Below are 20489 nucleotides of genomic sequence, written 5' to 3'. Positions count from 1 at the left end.
TCTGCAAATTTATTAATCTAAGTGGAAAACTGAGCTTTACTATATGAACAATAAAGGTTTTTTGTTTTTTAAATCTTTTACTAGTATCCACAAAGAATAGGCTATTTATCTACAGGATATGTTATAAACCTAAAGAGGTACTTTTTATCAGCCTACTTAATTATTTACCTTTACCAGTTCTCTGTGAGGACTGAGAAGCAAGCTGGACTTCCACATTACTGAGGTGCTGTTTCAATGTAGCAATTTCCTTTTGAGCATTTTTTAACAGTTCTTTTGTGTTAAGATGAAGATTAGTCTCAGTATCCAGCTGTCTCTTTGTATCTAAAAGTTGAACCTATAAGAAAAGATACATTAACCCTACAAACACTTACCTTTAAGTTCTTAAGTAACTAGAGGTTCAAGTTATCTTTTTTACAGAACTTTAAAACTCTGGCTAAAACAGGGTAACAGAGATGAGATTTACCTCCCCATCTGAAACAACCAAAATCAAAAAAACAAACACCAACCAAAAAACCCCAGACAAAACACATTAAAACAACTGTGATACCTGAGTTAAGAAACAAAAGAGGTGAACCCTACAATTTCCCAGCTTATTGATTTAAGAGTGTCCAGGCTAAGGCATAGGGAAAGGGAAATGAGGCCCACAGGATTCCTGAATTGAGAACATAGAACTGAGAGTAGAAGAAGGCTAGCTTGAATTCATAAGACAGACTATCAGAGAGAAGAGAGCTGCACAGAGTACTGTGATTTGCACAGGATCCCTCTTGAATATTCAGCAAAACTGTGATCAGTGCATGTCTATGAAATTACCGTACACAGGGTAAAGAATCACCCAAAGAGACTGGAATGAAGCCTCTGTGGTGCTCAGAGAGAGTTATTAGGAATAAATAATGCCTGTTTCCATCAGCCTGACTGCAAAAGCTCTTAATTCACTGGGCACTGGGACTAGCAGTCAGGAAGATACTGCCTTGGTAGCAGTGAATAATTAGTTCTAAACTGAGCACTGCTTTGGGCCTGCTTAATAAATCGTAAAAAATATATTCAATAGAATCAAACTATTTTCAATGAACTTTACTGCATTCCAGAACAAAGCTCAAGATTTATAGAAATAGAGAAATATCCAGCACCCAATAGGATAAAACCCAATCAAAAATTACTAAGCATACAAAAAGCCAAGAAAAACTTAAGAGTCTGTAAGAGATCTCTTCAAAACTATGCTTCAACATGAGATGACAGTTTATCTACACACCAGCTTAATTTTTAAACATAAACATTCTATAGAAATTCAGAACACAGACTCACATCTAGATTTCTAGTAAGTGTATGCCTTTGTTCCACCTCATTTTCCAATTTCTTCTTTAGATGGGATATCTCATGTTCCAGTTTTTCTATCTGGCTACTAAGCCTTTGTTTGGTTTCTGTTTCAGATCGTTCCAATATTCCCTAAGGTAAAAAAAAGATTTTGGTTATACTTAAGAAAAAAGTAAGCCCCCCCACCAAAAAAAAAACCAAAGGCAATAGAAAATTATGGGAATACAACTCATTTCTACATGAAGAGGTTAAGAACTAAAACATTTACCAAGAAGGTATTTCGACATTTTCCATACTAAAACATCTATTTAATAGGGAAAATAAAAACCATATTACCAATGGCCATTCAGATTCCTTGAAGTTTTATAGAATATAAACCAAAGATTTAATCTTGTAAACAATTAAACTGTACAGGACTCTATAAATATAGACCTGAGAATTAAAACTGCCAATTGCATGGCTTCAGTCAGTTCTCTTTAAATGTTTTATTTAGAATATTGACGTCTTAATAAACTTCAAATTCAATGATCATAATGCATGATGAAAATGACATGAATTTTCATTAAGAAACCTGAGAAAATACAATGTCAAAATTGTTCAAATATAACTTAATTTTTCTATGTGTCCTTTTTTATTTGGTTACCTGAATTGTTTGCAGATTAGTTAGCAGCAAGTTTTGCCCTCTTTGTTCAGCCAACAAAGATTCTCTTTGCTGAGAAAGACGAACTTCTGACAATTTAAGCATTTCCTTTTCCTTTTTCAAATTTTCTGTTCTTACCTTGAGGCAAATACAAGTTAAAGAAAAAATGTTGAAAAGCAATGTGTCAAATGTAATAACACAGTTATAAAATTAAAATGATTCTTCATTACTACATATTTCTTAATGTTAGAAACTAACAGTAACGACTACATCTCTTCACTATATAAGGAAATACAACTCTTAGTTTCACGTATTGAAATATGAAGCAAATATTGGAAATACTAATAGATCAAGGAAAAAATCTTGCAATTACCACAAATACTAACACTATCTTTACTCTAACAAATCAGACTTTAAAACAAACAATAAAAAAATCTAAAATGCCAGAGTGTAAGAGGCAAAACTGAAAAATTGTGCTATAGTCATACCTGCATACTATTAAATTATGCAAGTTTTAGAACCTAAGCTTGGTTTCTAAGTATCTGTTTGAAAGTGCTGACTGATCTATTTAAACTTTTTTTCCCCGTAAAGACTCTGAGTTTCAGGGGATATAGGAGGGTTCGCTGAAAATCAATATCCTCAAATATTCATATTTTCAGGATGAGTCAAAAACTATCTATCAATCATAAAACTTACTCCACCAGTTTGAAAATGTGCTGCTGTCTAGTCTCCACAAAGGCATGGGTACAAGACAAAAATGAAAGAATATAGCCAACAGAATTAGAAAAGCTAGGTTTTAAGTCCCAACCAAACCATCTCTCATCATGGCCTCAAAACAGGCAAATTACTTAGCTTCTGCGTCTGTTTCTCGATAGGCCAAATGGGGGACAACTGTACCTAGTTCATAAGTAATGATTAAAAAGCTGTGAGAGACAATTTTTTAAAAAGTAAAACATTGTATGAAAATTTATCTTCAAAGAATTTAGAATTTAGTTGAAAGTACTGTCAATTTCTGATTGACATTTATATTCATCATTCATTTCATCAATTATATTTCATTCATTGAAATTCAGAAATATAATTCAATGCTAACGCAATTTTTATACTGTCCTTTATTAGAAATAAGAATGGATAAAATATTCACCCACTGCCTTTGTTGTAACTAGAGCAACAGTGACTTATAAATTTATTTTGAAATGGAAAATCTGTAAGACAATCTTAGTCCCGACTAACAAACTTCTTTCCCTCTCCAGTTTTATTAGAAACAATCACCCAACCGATCTGATGGACAAGTGGATGCCTGGAAACTATCTGATAAGGACATATAATTCACAAACCTCAAATATCTACATTACACCAACGAGTAAAAGCAAAGTAATAATTAAAAAACAAGTGTCAAATGCAACTTATAACTCAAGTGAGATGCCGGAAATTGGTCTCACTTCTGCAACAGCTAGCTTTTCATTAGCTCCTCTCAAATCTTGTGTCATTGTGTTGATGATCTGTTCCTGCTTTTGAGTTGCTGCCGTGAGTTTCTGATTTCTCTCATGTAGGGATGTTATTTCTCGACGATATCCTTCAACATTATCTTGTAGCATTTCATAACTTATATGAAAAAAAAAAAATCCATAAGCAACTGAAGTACTATATCCTAGTTTAGTTCCTTGATTTTCACAAGAACTTAATTTTACATGATTAATAATATGAAAACAGTGGCTTGTATAATAATGTAAAAATCTTCATTCTTTTTTCTAAATTCCACATTTAGCAGTCAAATTCAATTAAGCACAGTATGTCATGCTGAATTAACTTTTTAATCTTACTCATTTACAAGTATTTAAATCATATCCAAAATAATGCCATATAATGTGGATACACGAGACACCCATCACAATACAGTATGCAATTTAAGATATTCACTCATGGTTAGTGATGGATTTTTGCCAGCCCTTTTTTTTCTCTGTAAAATTCTTCATGTTATTTTCTTATGTGCTTGAAAGCTTAGAAAATGGCTGGCTAGAGCTATCAACATAGGGAAAAAAAAGGTGCTTTTATTGGGATGTCAAACTGTTGGAATGTACAGAGACAACTGCTTGTCATATACTTACAAAAACAGTTTGACCATGTAGTATACAAAGAAATAAGTTTTTTCCTAACTTGATAAACTAACAAGTATTCAATGGCTCTGGTAATAACTATGGAATGAAATTTACCATTATTCCTTTGTAAGTGACCAAGAAAGTGAATTTTCCCAAAATTAACTCTCTAGAGCCTGCTTCTCTTCTACCTAGACTAGAAAAGGCTGAATTTGCTCACAGTTCTCTTATCTTCCTTACTTAAAATAATTAAGTCCTATGGAAACAGTATCTTCTTTAATCTCAGGAAGGAAAAATAGCAACATGCCTTACATGAACTTCAACTTAACTAAACAACTACCTTGACTCCTCAGCAATATCCAGGATAATCATTAACCAAAAGTAAAAAATGAACCCCTGTACATCTCATCCTGGATCAGAATCCACCAAAAAAAGTAACACTATCGCAAATTAATGCTTGAATTTGATTCAACTGAAAACTAAGTATACCGTTTAGGCTTAATTTTTGAAAAGAAAATTTACCGTTTAGAAGCAAAATCTAGCTGGGTAGAAATTTTGGTATTTTGTGATCGCAAATCTGTGACTTGCTCCTGAAGTTTCTCAAGCTGCTCATTCTGCATTTTCTCATTATCTGCCTTTTCTTTTTTGTAGTTCTCAAAAATTTCCTGCAACTAAATATTGGAGAAATTATTAGAAGATGATACTCCATGTTCTCAAAAAACCTGACCCAAGATAAAGCTGTAAAGGTGGGGTCTTTACCTGTTTAAGGGCAGCCTTGGCTTCTATTGCCTCTGCTGACTCAATTATAGGTACTGGAGTAGGAGTGGAAACAGTCTGTGATGTACTTGAACGTTTTGGAGTTGACACAAGAGAACTATCATCTAAGCTTGAAGCTTCGGAAACGTAAAAAGAATGATGTAACATTTCTTCACAAAATACGTCATTACCAAAAATCAACAAGCTGACTCATTTAAATGAAATCATAAGATTATAGAAATTATGACACAAAGAACCTACTAAACAACTTACTAAAGTTATTTAAGACTTCTAGTTAAATAAAGGTAATTTTTGCAGATTAAATGTTAAAACATAACCAGAATAAACACTGTAATTCATTGCCTCTCAGATGCATATTTTTCAACAATGATCAGCATTTTTCTTACCTAAAATAATGTATTTTAGAATTGATGATGTGTTATGATCACTCATATATGGTAGTCAAATTTGAAGTTATCACTGTTAAAGTAGATACTAGTTATATTGCAAAATCCATTCCCTAATATACATTTCAGAAATATTTCCCAAAAATACTTGGAAACTTTTAAGATAACGTATAAAAACCTACCTTGTAAAGGAATGGTAACTCCTGTTGTCTGTGACAACAAAATACGGTACATATCACGCTGACGAACTATGGAATCAACAAGCTGCATTTGATGTCGCCGTGATTCACGGAGTTGTTCCAGTTCAGCGAGGGCGCTCTCAAGTTTAAGCTGAAGCTCAGTTATTCTGCAGGAAAAGAAATCAGTCTATTTCACAGGACTGAGATTGAGATGCAGTTATAATTTCTATTGCAAATTGACTAAGCATTTTATCGCCTATCATTAAGCACAGTATTTTCATCTCTCTTATCCTTTCTTCTACTGCTATTTTAAGAATCACTTTTAAAACCCCCACCACATAGGATACAGACACTCACTAACGTCATCTGAAAAATTTGTTTGCAAAAATTAAACCAATTCCACTGAGTCCAAACTCCAGTCTTCTTGTTTTCATAGCCATTCTTCCTCCTCTTGTACCAAAACCATTTTTTCCAAAAAAATTCTTTACTGTAATTCCTTAAATATCTTCTCCATGAAGCCTGGCCTGTTCCCTAAAATCTAGGCTGGGTCTCATACCCTACGCTCCCATGGATAGGCTTATCTATTACAGCACTAATCACACTGAACTAAAATTATCTATTTATTGATCTTATTATCTATCTTATCTATTATCAGTCTCATCCACAAACTGAGGTCCCTGAGAGTAGAATTTTTTTTTTTTTTGGTATTGTTGCTCAGTTGTTTTTTTTTTTTTCTCCTAAATCACTATATTCCCAATATCCAGCACTGTTAGGGGCACACAAAAGGTTTCAATAAATGTTTGCTAAATAAACCAACGTAGTCTATTGCTTACTTGGATGAAGTTGTTTCTTGTTCTTCTCTTTCTCTGGTTTCCCCAAGTTCCCGAAGGGCCACTAAGAGACGTTGATTTTGCTGTTGAAGCTCTTCAATGTTTCTGTAAGATACTAGGTGCTGTGATATTACTTCAGATGAACTACTTATATCAGCAGAGCTTACTTCCTCATCACGGATTACATGGTTACCCCTCGCTTCTTCAAGTTCCATCAGAAGCACTCTAATCTAAAAAAGGGTTTTAATATGTTATCAAATAGTATTGGCTTTGATTCTGGAAATGTTTAGAAGAAAAGTAAAAATTTTCAAATGACAATGTTACTTTACAAACACTGTCAACTTAGTATTAAATTATCTTGAAAAACAAAACATCAAACTTATCATTTTAGATATTAAGGCCTAAATAAAGAAAACCTTAATTGAAAAAATTTATTTTTCATTTCTATGGACGTACATAATGAAAACTACTATTTTAAAAAAAAGGCGGATTCCAGAAGCATGGTTCCATTTTTCTAAAACAATGACCGAATAAAACACACAGAAATATATACTCATTGTGTGTGTGTGTGTGTGTGTGTGTGTATGCTTGCACTTGCATGCTTATGTATGTATTATGTGGTGGGGCAGAAGGGGAGCATGGAAAATAGATGTTAATTTCATTTATGTAAAATTTTTATCTATGTTTGTGTGTATGTGTGTATACTCACACACAAAAATTAAGGTAAAATATATGAACAAAACAGACCTACATTTCCAAACCTGTTCAGTTAAAAAAAAAAAAGTGGTAGGGTAATGCATTTATAGATGCATATACAAAATGCATGATTTTATTTTAGTAAAAACAAAGAATGTTTACATATGTTTACATATGCTCCTGTGTATCTGTACGTATAAGAAGGTGTGAAAGAATACACCATTGGTGAAAGGATAACACCATTCTGTTAACTCTGGGGCTTGGGCAGGGGGAAGAAAACTTTTATTTATCTTTGAATTACTTCATTTATTACAACCAGTACCTTCAATTTGAAAATTTATCAAACATGTAAAGAAAAGAAAAGGGGGAGCAGCCACGGGAAAACAATGACTAGGCTGCAATTCTGCTAGAGTGGTTTTCTTAGTTGATGAGAATTTCATATGTGCTAGTTCTATCTTACATACCTGCAAACAGATTCAAACACTACTAGGCAGTCAGTTCAGGGAAAAAATACAGGAAAAGAAACAAAAAATTCTAACCTGTTGTGAAAGATCTTTTATTTGTACCTCCATTCTTTGATTGTCTCTTTCAAGCACAGATGAATGTTTATTGGCTTTATCTGTTTCCTCCTGCAATCGCTGAATCTCCTTTAAAATGAAAAGTCAAATGAAAATTCTGTTTTTCCTTCTAAGATCTATATAAATAGCAGTTACACAAACAACAAAAATATACAGTGCTAAATACCACAGTAATCAACTTATAAATAAAAAATATTCTATATAATATACTAGCCTCTAAGGAGAAATTTCTTTAAAATATGAATACATGTATTTCTTAATATCTCAAATATTGCTCATTATCATCTTCATCACTGTATGATAACGATGAGGAATTCCCCCTAAGTTAACTGTGAACTACAATGTTACAGCCACACCAAATTCATAGTGTACTATCAAATGATATCAGAGAAATACTCTCAAAAGCTTCGTTACTAAGACAAAAACAAAGGATTGCATTACAACGATAATCATTATTATACTGACTATCCGGAAATAAATGTTAAAAGTAAAAAATGTTGGGTAAGATGCATAAAAGACTTGGTTTTATTAAAAATGCATCAGCAATTAATTCTAAAGAAGCAGCAGCCAATGTCACAAGGCTGTTAAAAAAAGGAAAGAAATTACAGCATATTGCACTGCTCTGTAAAGTTTAGCATCACACTATCATTAGGGATTTAGGGGCACAGTTTTAAGGAGCTTGATGTAAGCACAATATATCTTCGAAATCTTATGTTTTATCTCAAATTCATACAAACTTTGCTTCTTAATGTATTGTTTTCACATAATAATGTTTTACACACTATTCGAGTGAAAGATGGCTCATATTTTTCCTGGTGTTTAAAGTACCTCCGAGCACAGTGCCCTCAGAGAACATGGATAAACCAATTTCAGTTGGCAAAATGAAGCAGGCAAATATTCATGAAAGATGGTAACGACACAAATCTGCTGAGTTCAAACTGGGATAAATTAAGATGCCAAGGAAGGAAGTAATTTGGTTATAAAACTCTAAGAATCTAACAAATAAGCACCACAGAATCTAGACTGGACATGATGTATGCTATGGACAGAAGATTCAACTATGAAAAACATATAGAAATTATCTTTAAAGTCTTTGGCAGTTATGAAAAATGTCTGTATTTATTACTGTACCTGTACGTTAGTGATGAATTAACAAATAGGTTTTCCCCACAATGAACAGCTGCTATTATCTGATTTTTAAGCCCCTCTACTTTACTACCTCTTTCAGACAATAAGCTCCAGGCAAAATGCTCACTCTCAACAGTGAGAAAGTCAAGTAAATCCAAAAGACCTCTTTTTAAACCACATCAAAGGGGCAGGGGTGTGTCTAAAACCCAATATTCTGTCAAGGCAAGACTGCTAGACATCATTTGATTCAGGAGAAAGAGACCATTAGACACAATACACCCTGATTTAAACCGATATCTAAATTGTAATAACAAGAGCAACAAAAGTTTAAGTTGAATTAAGGATACAAGTTATTTATACGATATATTTATACTCTCAAAAAGAAATTACCAGTTTAAATACAAGTTGATTTAACTGATTTTACCCAATAAAACTTGCTTAATAAATCTTGAAGATTTCTCAGTAATAATAGTTGTATCCTAAAAACAACATTATCAGCATATAAATACTCTTTTTAAACCATTATCTATCAAAAAGGAATCTTAAGAGATAAAGAATATTTACAAGCTTCCTTAGTACTTCTAATATGCAAAGGAACAGTAACAAAATAATGTATATATAGGTTGGCCAAATTGTGAAACGATATTTAAAAAAGGAATTCTTTTCAATGGTAAATCAAACAATATTATCATTTCGAGACAGAATATCAGAATTGCCTGACAAAATATGACTATTGCTAAATTTAGAAAGGTTCTATTAACAAAGAGAGATTGTTATTTTAATCTGAAGAGTAGCCCAGGGAGATTTGGCTATTTATCATCCACTAGAGAACCCTACAGAAATCATCCCAAATGTCTTAAAAAACGCTAAAGGTTTTCAATGTTAGCTGAATAAAGATAAAACATTTTGCAATTACAGATATTTAATAATGTAATAACAAGTTTTAAAATATATAATTACCCTATCACTGAAAAAGTGGTTAGCCTTTTAAGTTAAATTCTTCAATTTTAAGAAAGAACTACCCTACCTAGTAAATTATTTCTCATATGTATTTTTTCTACAGTTAAAATTTAGGAATGGAACCAACCTTCATAGCTTGTTCAAGCTTAACAGATAAACTTGCCACAGCTTTCTGTGCACGTTCATACTCCTCACGTTGGCGTTTCAAAATTGGTGCTTTGGCTTCAACTTCTTTCACTATTTCATCTAGATACTTATTAATTCTTTTGTTCTCTAGTTTCTCCAAAAGCAGCTGATCCTGAGTTTCAACATAAGCATTATATAGCTGAAAGAAGAAGAGGGGTCATTTCAAAACTAAGCATAACAGATATATACAGTTTGTCCAGCTTCTTCATAAACATTCATTAGCAATTACACAAGATGGAAATGTTTACTGTATGTTACACAGAACCAGGAACCAAGAAAGCCTTTCCTGGGGACTTCCCTGGTGGCACAGTGGTTAAGACTCCGTGCTCCCAATACAGGGGGCCCAGATTTGATCCCTGGTCTGGGGACCAAGAGTTTGCATGCCACAACTAAGGAGCCCACGAGGCACAACTAAAAACAAACAAACAAAAAAAAGTAAGAAAGCCTTTCCTAAAATGATCTGTTCATCACTAGGCAACTTTAAGAATAATTTTTCTGGGGCATAAGGGTCAGAGAGATGTGAACACCTTTGCTGAAGGAAAATAACAAGATTTAATAGCATTTTTACCTCAGTTAGCTTCATGCCAGGTTTCACTATCTTAGCTACGGCTGCTGCAGTAGGAGACATGGCTGCAAGCTCTTCTTCAGACAAGATGGCCCCTGTGCCAACACACAGAAATCGAGTATATTTGTGTAAAATTTCAAAGTAAAGCCACTAATATTTCTTACAAGTAAAAGTGATACCTACTGTACATTACATATAAATTCCTATGAAGACTATAAAATATGACAAGTAGTCATGTAACACAATTCTAAAAATCATGCAGTAATTATAGTTAAAACTATTCTGGAGATTGACACACAATTATGTGTGATCAAATGGTACTTACACCTGACACTACAATAAAGATACAGATAAAGTAATGCTGAACTAGAAATAAATTGTAATGCTATAACTTAGTGAGTTTCCTGCATCACAACATGACAAACACTATTAGTGAAGTTAAGTGAGGACTATGTAGGGAAGTTCTAGTATTTCAAACCTTTAATAAGCATCTATTAATCCATACCTTTACGTTTTGTGGCAGAAAGAAGGTCATTTGCATTCTCTAATTCCTTCTCTAATTTCCCTATTTTCTCAAGCATTTCTTTTTCCATTTGATCTTTAGATTCCTCTACTTGTAGAAGATGATCTTGTATTGCTTTATTGGCTAAAAACATTTTTAGAGACAGAATAATCAAGCACATAATTAAAATCTTTGAGTTACAGAATATAACAGAATAGTCAGCAGACAATATTAAATTCTACAGAGGCTATGGCTGACAGTTATTACGCACTGGAAGCTCTTGATGTACTTATAATTCCTGAGGTGTCCTGGCCTAGTGAATCTATTTCTCCTTTTGGTGTCCCTTTTATAAGAGGGGAAAATAGGGGAACTCAAATTATAAAAAAGTGGCTCTAAGTGTCTCTTTGGTTTTAATCTGGTCTTAGATGTCTAGAACATAGGAAATGCCTGGAAAAGATCATACATAAATAACTTACATTAAAAAAAGCAGGAATATATGAAATCAAAGACTTTATAATACATTATAACTTAAAAAGTAAGGCTTATTTATGGATTAAGACAGTACCCAAACTATAAACCTATATGTATTTATCAAAGGAAATGTTTCAAAAATGGAAGAAAAATTTCCTATTACAAATCAGAATATATATAAGGTTATCAAATGAAAGAAACAGAAAAATATTAGCTACTTATATTTTCTAATATTTGCTGAAAATAGAATTTAAAATTTCTTGACCTAAGGATCTTTCTTCTATTTCAAATTTTGTCCCTGATAAGGTATCTGACCTCTAAATCCAAAAATCTACAGAAGGGTAAAGAAAACAGTACCTTCTATCTAAAAACAAAATAATCTTCTCATAACTGGAAAGTCGTACCTTCTCCAGCTTCCTTCAAAAGTTTGTGTAATTCATCCACTGCTCGGGTCAGTTCATTGCTCTTTGCCTCTGAATCATCAGCAGCACTCTAAAATTTAATCTTAAAAAAGTTACCCAACATCCAATAATGCAACATTAGGACACTAATGCATATGGTACAGTACCTACCTTGTAAAGGTTAGAGAGTTTTATGTGAGCATTTAATTCATTGTGGAATTTCTCTTCCATACTGGCCTGCTGTTCCTTGGCCTGAGGGGGAAAAAAAAAGCCAACACCAAAAACCCAATTACAACAGTCTGATTTGAACTGAATTTAGAATGCTTATCAAATGCCAAGATAAAAAATTCAGTTTTGAAAGTAAAGAGATGAAGACTAAAACACTAAAATTAAAATCAGTTGTCATTATAGAGATAAATTATCTTAAGGATAAAATGTTAATGATATTTTTATCTTAAAGTAAAATACTTGGATGTCATTAAAATTAACCATACTCATTTTTAGACAGTACTTTGGATACAGTATGTAACTGATTCTAGCAATTTTAGCCTACTTACATCATATGAAAGTGCCCTGGCCACTTTGTGGTGCCAGGAATGGTTCAAAATATGAAATCATTTTATAAATCAATAGCTTCTTAAGTGTTACAATATTTTTGTAAAAGAGACATTTTAAACTACATTTTAAACATTTTAAACTACACCTCTTTCAGTTTGGTCAACAGATCCTCTACATGCTTTTGAAGATTCTCATTTGATGTTTTCAAGCCATTCATCTGTTCTTCCATTCTAGAAACCTAGAAACAAAGAAGTAGAGTTGGGCGGGGGGAAGGATGTTGTATTAACTGAAATTAATTTGGTATAAAGTTTAGTTGCCAAGTACCAGGCCTCAGTGAGCCAGAGCCCCCTAATCAGCTGCTACTTTAACCCTGTCCTGTCTGGGTGGGGAACAGACGCCCTCAGGTGACCTACACGCAGAGATGGGTCCAAATCCAAAGCTGAACCCTAGGAGCTATGCAAACAAAGAAGAGAAAGGGAAATTTCTCCCAGCAGCCTCAGGAGCAGTGGATTAAATCTCCACAGTCAACTTGATGTACCCTGCATCTGTGGAATACCTGAATGGACAACAAATCATCCCAAAATTGAGGCAGTGGACTTTGGGAGTAATTGTAGACTTGGGGTTTGCTTTCTGCATCTAATTTGTTTCTGGTTTTATGCTTATCTTAAGTTTAGTATTTAGAGCTTATTATCATTGGTAGATTTGTTTACTGATTTGGTTGCTCTCTCCCTTCTTTTTTAACATATATATGTGTATTTTTTTCATTTTTATCTTTTTGTGAGTGTGTGTGTATGCTTTTGTGATTTTGTCTGTATAGCTTTGTTTTTGCCATTTAGCCTAGGGCTCTATTTTCTTCTTTTTTTGTATACTTTTTAGCACTTGTTATCATTGGTGTATTTGTTTATTGGTTTCGTTGCTCTCTTCTTTCTTTCCTTTTTTTAACTTTTAATATTTTTTTTATTATTTATCTTAATAACTTTATTTAGTTTAATTAATTTTTCTTTCTTTCTTCCTTTCTTTTTTTTTCTCCCTTTTCTTCTGAGCTGTGTGGATGACAGGGTCTTGGTGTTCCGGCCGGGTGTCAAGCATGAGCCTCTGAGGTGGGAGAACCGAGTTCAGGACATTGGTCCACCAGAGACCTCCCAGCCCCACGTAATATCAAACGGTGAAAGCTCTTCCAGAGATGTCCATCTCAATGCTAAGACCCAGCTCCACTCAACAACCAGCAAGCTCCAGTGCTGGACACCCAATGCCAAACAACTAGTAAGACAGGAACACAACCCCACCCATTAGCAGAGAGGCTGCCTAAAATCATAATAAACTCACAGACACCCCAAAACATACCACCAGATGCAGTCCTGCCCACCAGAAAGACAAGATCCAGCCTCATCCACCAGAACACAGACACCAGTCCACTCCACCAGGAAGCCCACACAACCTACAGAACCAACGTTACACACTAGGGGCAGACACCAAAAACAACAGGAATTACAAACCTGCAGCCTGTGAAAAGGATACCTCAAACACAGTAAGTTAAGCAAAATGAGAAGACAGAAAAACACAGGGTAGATGAAGGAGCAAGCAAAACCCACAAGACCAAACAAATGAAGAAGAAATAGGCAGTCTACCTGAAAAAGAATTCACAGTAATGATAGTAAAGATGATCCAAAATCTTGGAAATAGAATGCAGAAAATACAAGAAACGTTTCACAAGGACCAAGAAGAACTAAAGAGCAAACGATGATGAACAACACAATAAATGAAATTTAAAATTCTCTATAAGGAAACAATAGTAGAATAACTGAGGCAGAAGAACGGATAAGTGACCTGGAAGATAAAATAGTGGAAATAACTACCACAGAGCAGAAAAAAGAAAGAAGAATGAAAACAATTGAGGACAGTCTCAGAGACCTATGGGACAACATGAAATGCACCAACATTCAAATTATAGGGGTCCCAGAAGAAGAAGAGATAAAGAAAAGGACTGAGAAAATATTTAAGAGATGATAGTTGAAAACTGCCCTAACATGGGAAAGGAAATATTGAATAAACTCCAGGAAGCCAGAAAGTCCCATACAGGATAAATCCAAAGAGAACCACGCCAAGACACATACTAATCAAACTATCAAAAACTAAATACAAAGAGAAAATATTAAAAGCAGCAAGGGAAAAGCAACAAATAACATACAAGGGAATCCCCATAAGGTTAACAGCTGATTTCTCCGCAGAAACTGCAAACCAAAGGGTGTGGCAGGACCTATTTAAAGTAATGAATCGGAAAAACCTACAACCAAGATTACCCTACCCAGCAAGAATCTCATTCAGATTCAACGGGGAAATTAAAACCTTTACAGACAAGCAAAAGCCAAGAGAATTTAGCACCACCAAACCAGCTTTACAACAAATGCTAAAGGAACTTCTATAGGCAGGAAACACAAAAGAAGGAAAAGACCTACAATAAGAAACCCAAAACAATTAAGAAAATGGTAACAGAAACATACATATCGATAATTACCTTAAAAGTAAATGGATTAAATGCTCCAACCAAAAGATACAGACTGGCTGAATGAATACATAAACAAGACCCGTATATATGCTGTCTACAAGAGACCCACTTCAGACCTAGGGACACATACAGACTGAAAGTGAAGGGATTGAAAAAGATATTCCATGCAAATGGAAATCAAAAGAAAGCTGGAGTAGCAATTCTCATATCACACAAAATACACTTTAAAATAAAGCCTATTATAAGAGACATAGAAGGGCACTACATAATGATAAAGGGATCAACCCAAGAAGAAGATATAACAATTGTAAATATTTATGCACCCAACATAGGAACACCTACATACATAAGGCAAATGCTAACAGCCATAAAAGGGGAAATTGACAGTAACACAATCATAGTAGGGGACGTTAACACCCCACTTTCACCAATGGACAGATCATCTAACATGAAAATAAATAAGGAAACACAAGCTTTAAATGATACATTAAATAAGATGGACTTAATTGATATTTATAGGACAATCTATCCAAAAACAACAGAACACACTTTCTTCTCAAGGGCTCATGGAACACTCTCCAGGATAGATCATATACTGGGTCACAAAGCAAGCCTTGGTAAATTTAAGAAAACTGAGAAATCATATCAAGTATATTTTCCGACCACACGCTATGAGACTAGGTATCAATTATAGAAAAAAAAAATCTGTTAAAAATACAAACACATGGAGGCAAAACAATACACTGCTAAATAACCAAGAGATCACTGAAGAAATCAAAGAGGAAATCAAAAAATACCTAGAAACAAACGACAATGAAAACATGACGACCCAAAACCTATGGCATGCAGCAAAAGTAGTTGTAAGAGGGAAGTTTATAGCAATACAATCCGACCTCAAGAAACAAGAAACATCTCAAATAAACAACCTAACCTTGCACCTAAAGCATTTAGAGAAAGAACAAAACAATGCCAAAGTTAGCAGAAGGAAAGAAATCTAAAGATCAGATCAGAAATAAATGAAAAAGAAATGAAGGAAATGATAGCAAAGATCAAGAAAACTAAACCCTGGTTCTTTGAGAAGATAAAAAAAATTGATAAACCATTAGCCAGACTCATCAAGATAAAAAGGGAGAAAACTAAAATCAATAGAATTAGAAATGAAAAAGGAGAAGTAACAACTGACACTGCAGAAATACAATGGATCATGAGAGATTGTTATAAGCAACTATATGCCAATAAAATGCACAATCTGGAAGAAATGGAAAAATTCTTAGAAAAGCATAACCTTCTGAGCCTGAACAAGAAAGAAATAGAAAATATAAACAGACCAATCACAGGCACTGAACCTGAAACTGTGATTAAAAATCTTCCAGCAAACAAAAGCTCAGGACCAGAAAACTTCACAGGGGAATTTTATCAAACATTTAGAGAAGAGCTAACACCTATCCTTCTCAAACTCTTCCAAAATATAGCAGTGGGAGGAACACTACCAAACTTATTCTACGAGGCCATCATCACCCTGATGTCAAAACCAGACAAAGATGTCACAAAAAAAGAAAACTACAGGCCAACATCACTGATGAACATAGATGTAAAAATCCTCAAAATACTAGGAAACAGAATGCAACAGCACATTAAAAGGATCATACACCATGATCAAGAGGGGTTTATCCCAGGAATGCAAGGATTCTTCAATATACATAAATCAATCAATATGATACGCCATATTAACAAACTGAAGGAGAAAAACCATATGATCATTTCACTAGATGCAGAAAAAGCTTTCAACAAAATTAACACCCATTTATGATAAAAACCTTCCAAAAAGCAGGCATAGAGGGAACTTACCTCAATAAAATAAAGGCCATATATGACAAACCCACAGCCAACATCATCCTCAATGGTGAAAAACTGAAACCATTTCCACTAAGACCAGGAACAAGCAAGGTTACCCACTCTCACTACTATTATTCAACATAGTTTTGGAAGTTTTAGCCACAGCAATCAGAGAACAAAAAGAAATAAAAGGAATCCAAATTGGAAAAGAAGTAAAGCTGTCACTGTTTGCAGATGACATGATACTATACATAGAGAATCCTAAAGATGCTAGCAGAAAACTACTACAGCTAACCAATGAATTTGGCAAATTAGCAGAATACAAAATTAATGCACAGAAATCTCTTGCATTCCTATATACTAATGATGAAAAATCTGAAAGAGAAATTAAGGAAACATTCCCATTTACCATTGCGACAAAAACAATAAAGTACCTAGGAGTAAACCTACCTACCTAAGGAAACAAAAGACCTGTATGCAGAAAACTATAAGACACCAATGAAAGAAATTAAAGATGATACAATCAGATGGAGAGATATACCATGTTCTTGGATTGGAAGAATCAATATTGTGAAAATGACAATACTACCCAAAGCAATCTACAGATTCAATGCAATCCCTATCAAACTACCAATGGCATTTTTCACAGAACTAGAACAAAAAATTTCACAATTTGTATGGAAACACAAAAGACCCTGAATAGCCAAAGCAATCTTGTGAAAGAAAAACGGAGTCAGAGTAATCAGGCTCTGTGACTTCAGACTATACTACAAAGCTACAGTAATCAAGACAGTATGGTAGTGGCACAAAAAGAGAAATACAGATCAATGGAACAGGATAGAAAGCCCAGAGGTAAACCCACGCACGTATGTAACCTTATCTTTGATAAAGGAGGGAAGAATATAATGGAGAAAAGACAGCCCCTTCAATAGGTGGTGCTGGGAAAACTGGAAGCTACATGTAAAGGAATGAAATTAGAACACTCCCTAACACCATACACAAAAATAAACTCAAAATGGATTGGAGACCTAAATGTAAGGCCAGACACTATAAAACTCTTAGAGGAAAACATAGGAAGAACACTCTATGACATAAATCACAACAAGATCCTTTTTGACCCACCTCCTAGACAAATGGAAATAAAAACAAAAATAAACAAATGGGACTTAATGAAACTTAACAGCTTTTGCAAAGCAAAGGAAACCATAAACAAGATGAAAAGACAACCCTCAAAATGGGAGAAAATATCTGCAAATGAAGAAATGGACAAATGATTAATCTCCAAAATATACAAGCAGCTCATGCAGCTCAATATTAAAAAAACAAACAACCCAATCCAAAAATAGGCAGAAGACCTAAATAAACATTTCTCCGAAGAAGATATACAGATTGCCAACAAACACATGAAAGGATGCTCAACATCACTAATTATTAGAGAAATGCAAATCAAAACTACAATGAGGTATCATCTCACACCAGTCAGAATGTCCACCATCAAAAAATCTAGAAACAATAAATGCTGGAGAGGTTGTGGAGAAAAGAGAATCCTCTTGCACCGTTGGTGGGAATGTAAACTGATACAGCCACTATGGAGAACAGTATGGAGGTTTCTGAAAAAACTAAAGATAAAACATATGACCCTGCAATCCCACTACTGGGCATATACTCTGAGAAAACCATAATTCAAAAAGAGTCATGTACTACAATGTTCATTGCAGCTCTACTTACAATAGCCAGGACATGGAAGCAACCTAAGTGTCCATCGACAGATGAATGGATAAAGAAGATGTGGCACATATATACATTGGAATATTACTCAGCCATATAAAGAAATGAAATTGAGTTATTTGTAGTAAGGTGGATGGACCTAGAGTTAGTCATACAGAGTGAAGCAAGTGAGAAAGAAAAAAGCAAATACCATATGTTAACACATATATATGTAATCTAAAAAAAAAAAAAAAGAAAATATGGTTCTGAAGAACCTAGGGGCAGGACAGGAATAAAGACGCAGACGTAGAGAATGGACTTGAGGACACGGGGAGGGGGAAAGGTAAGCTAGGACAAAGTGAGAGAGTGGCATGGACATATATACACTATGACATGTAAAATAGACAGCTAGTGGAAAGCAGGTGCGTCTAACACAGGGAGATCAGCTCGGCGCTCTGTGACCACCTAGAGGGGTGGGATAGGGAGGGTGGGAGGGAAACGCAAGAGGGAGGAGATATGGGGATATGTGTATACGTATAGCTGATACACTTTGTTATACAGCAGAAACCAACACACCATTATAAAGCAATTATACTCCAATCAAGATGTTAAAAATAAATACAGTTTAGCTGCCAAGTAAAAGCAAAATAATCCCCCACACCCAAAAAAGCATTTTACATAAAATATGCATGTTTAAAAAAATGAAAAATAATAGTTCACAGAACAACATGTTTAGATTTAGCTCAGAGAAACTCACCACCACTTCTTAAACATGTATCTTAGGAAGAACACACCATAAGACAGTAGATAGTATGAAAATTCATCCAAGGATATTTAAGTTCTTTATTTAAATGCAAGTCAGAAAGAGAAAACGAATATTGTATATTAACGCATACATGTGGGATCTAGAAAAACAGTACTGATGAACCTATTTCCAGGGCAGGAATAGAGACACAGATGTAGAGAATGGATGTGTGGACACAGTGGGGGAAGCGGAGGATGGATGAACTGGGAGATTAGGTTTGACATAAATACACTACCATGTATAAAAAAGACAGCTAGTGGGAACCTGCTGTATAGCTCAGGGAACTCAGCTTGGTGCTCTGTGATAATCTAGATGGGTGGGATGGGGGATGGGAGGGAGGTCTAAGAGGAAGGGGATATATGTAAACATATCGCTGATTCACTTCATTGTACAGTAGAAACTAACACAGCATTGTAAATCAATTATAATCTGATTAAAAAAATGTAATTGGTTAATTTCCTAGGCCAAATGTTTATGAGTTATGTCCTTCACATTGACCCCTAATCTTACAATATATTTAATTTGGTACTCCACTGAATAAATTTGTATAAGCTGACACACAAATGTAAATTGTAACTAACATAAAGATACAATTTTACTAAATTACCTCCTCTTTTTTGTTTTCAAGATTACATTTAAGCTCGAGAATTTCATTTCCTTTATCTCTTCCGAGAGCCAGAAGTTCATCAGTTTTGGTCTTCAACTCTGTATGCAGCCAAGTATTCTGATTATGTAACAACTCCTTTTCTTGCTCCAAGCGTTTTTCTCGATACTAAGGAAATCCAAGAAAAAAAGGTTTACAGTTAAATATAATATATGGTTATTCAAAAGATTTTGTGTGTAGCTAAGGTACACAAGCAGAACTTTTACAACAGAAATAAGTATTTGCATGGACTCTTAACAGAAAAGAGAATCAGGTAAGAACAATATGAAACAAACATCATATACGCAAAACAGTTCAATTAAAATTGTCTTAAAACTTAATTCCCTGATATTAAAGAAATGTAGCTTTTAATTCTTTTATAGATAACTTGCTTATATTTAAAATTTAATTTAGGTGAGTTTTAATCAAAAGTTGTATTCGGTGCATTAGAAATTGTTTGTTCCTCACCTTAACAGAAACATCAGAAGCTTGAAGTTCATCCAATTTTAACTGAAGCTCACCCTTTGTTGCATTGCTTTCTTTAAGTTTTTCATTTAGACGTTTAACATCCTCTAGAAAGGTCAGAAGAGAATGTGAAAATGACTAATGAATGGTCAGAGGAACCAAACATCAAAAATGCATCTCTAGGAATACAAACATTTATATAAGTAGTTCTCAACTCTTCTATTTTAACTTGTTTCTGCCATACTTAATCACAAATTTAATTT

At 34.1% G+C, this 20489-nt stretch overlaps 1 protein-coding gene across 2 annotated transcripts in view; it reads right to left on the bottom strand.

The window, feature by feature from the left end:
- TPR (translocated promoter region, nuclear basket protein) overlaps positions 1–20489 on the bottom strand; it is a 65958-nt gene that overhangs the window by 38218 nt on the left and 7251 nt on the right. For both annotated transcript variants that reach the window (XM_082614219.1, XM_082614220.1), the window contains exons 6-22: positions 20230–20333; positions 19726–19890; positions 12410–12502; positions 11878–11958; positions 11710–11797; positions 10838–10978; positions 10336–10427; positions 9709–9906; positions 7455–7562; positions 6223–6449; positions 5393–5556; positions 4807–4940; positions 4570–4718; positions 3394–3556; positions 1955–2089; positions 1303–1443; positions 169–334 (exon numbers count right to left, since the gene is read on the bottom strand). In XM_082614219.1, the coding sequence (XP_082470345.1) occupies positions 169–334; positions 1303–1443; positions 1955–2089; positions 3394–3556; positions 4570–4718; positions 4807–4940; positions 5393–5556; positions 6223–6449; positions 7455–7562; positions 9709–9906; positions 10336–10427; positions 10838–10978; positions 11710–11797; positions 11878–11958; positions 12410–12502; positions 19726–19890; positions 20230–20333 (2349 nt within the window). The remainder of the gene's footprint in view (positions 1–168; positions 335–1302; positions 1444–1954; positions 2090–3393; positions 3557–4569; positions 4719–4806; positions 4941–5392; positions 5557–6222; positions 6450–7454; positions 7563–9708; positions 9907–10335; positions 10428–10837; positions 10979–11709; positions 11798–11877; positions 11959–12409; positions 12503–19725; positions 19891–20229; positions 20334–20489) is intronic.

The sequence above is a fragment of the Mesoplodon mirus genome (assembly GCF_964341445.2).
Source record: "Mesoplodon mirus genome assembly, chromosome: 3".
Classification (NCBI taxonomy): domain Eukaryota; kingdom Metazoa; phylum Chordata; class Mammalia; order Artiodactyla; family Ziphiidae; genus Mesoplodon; species Mesoplodon mirus.
This window is presented reverse-complemented; position numbering and strand designations above follow the sequence as displayed.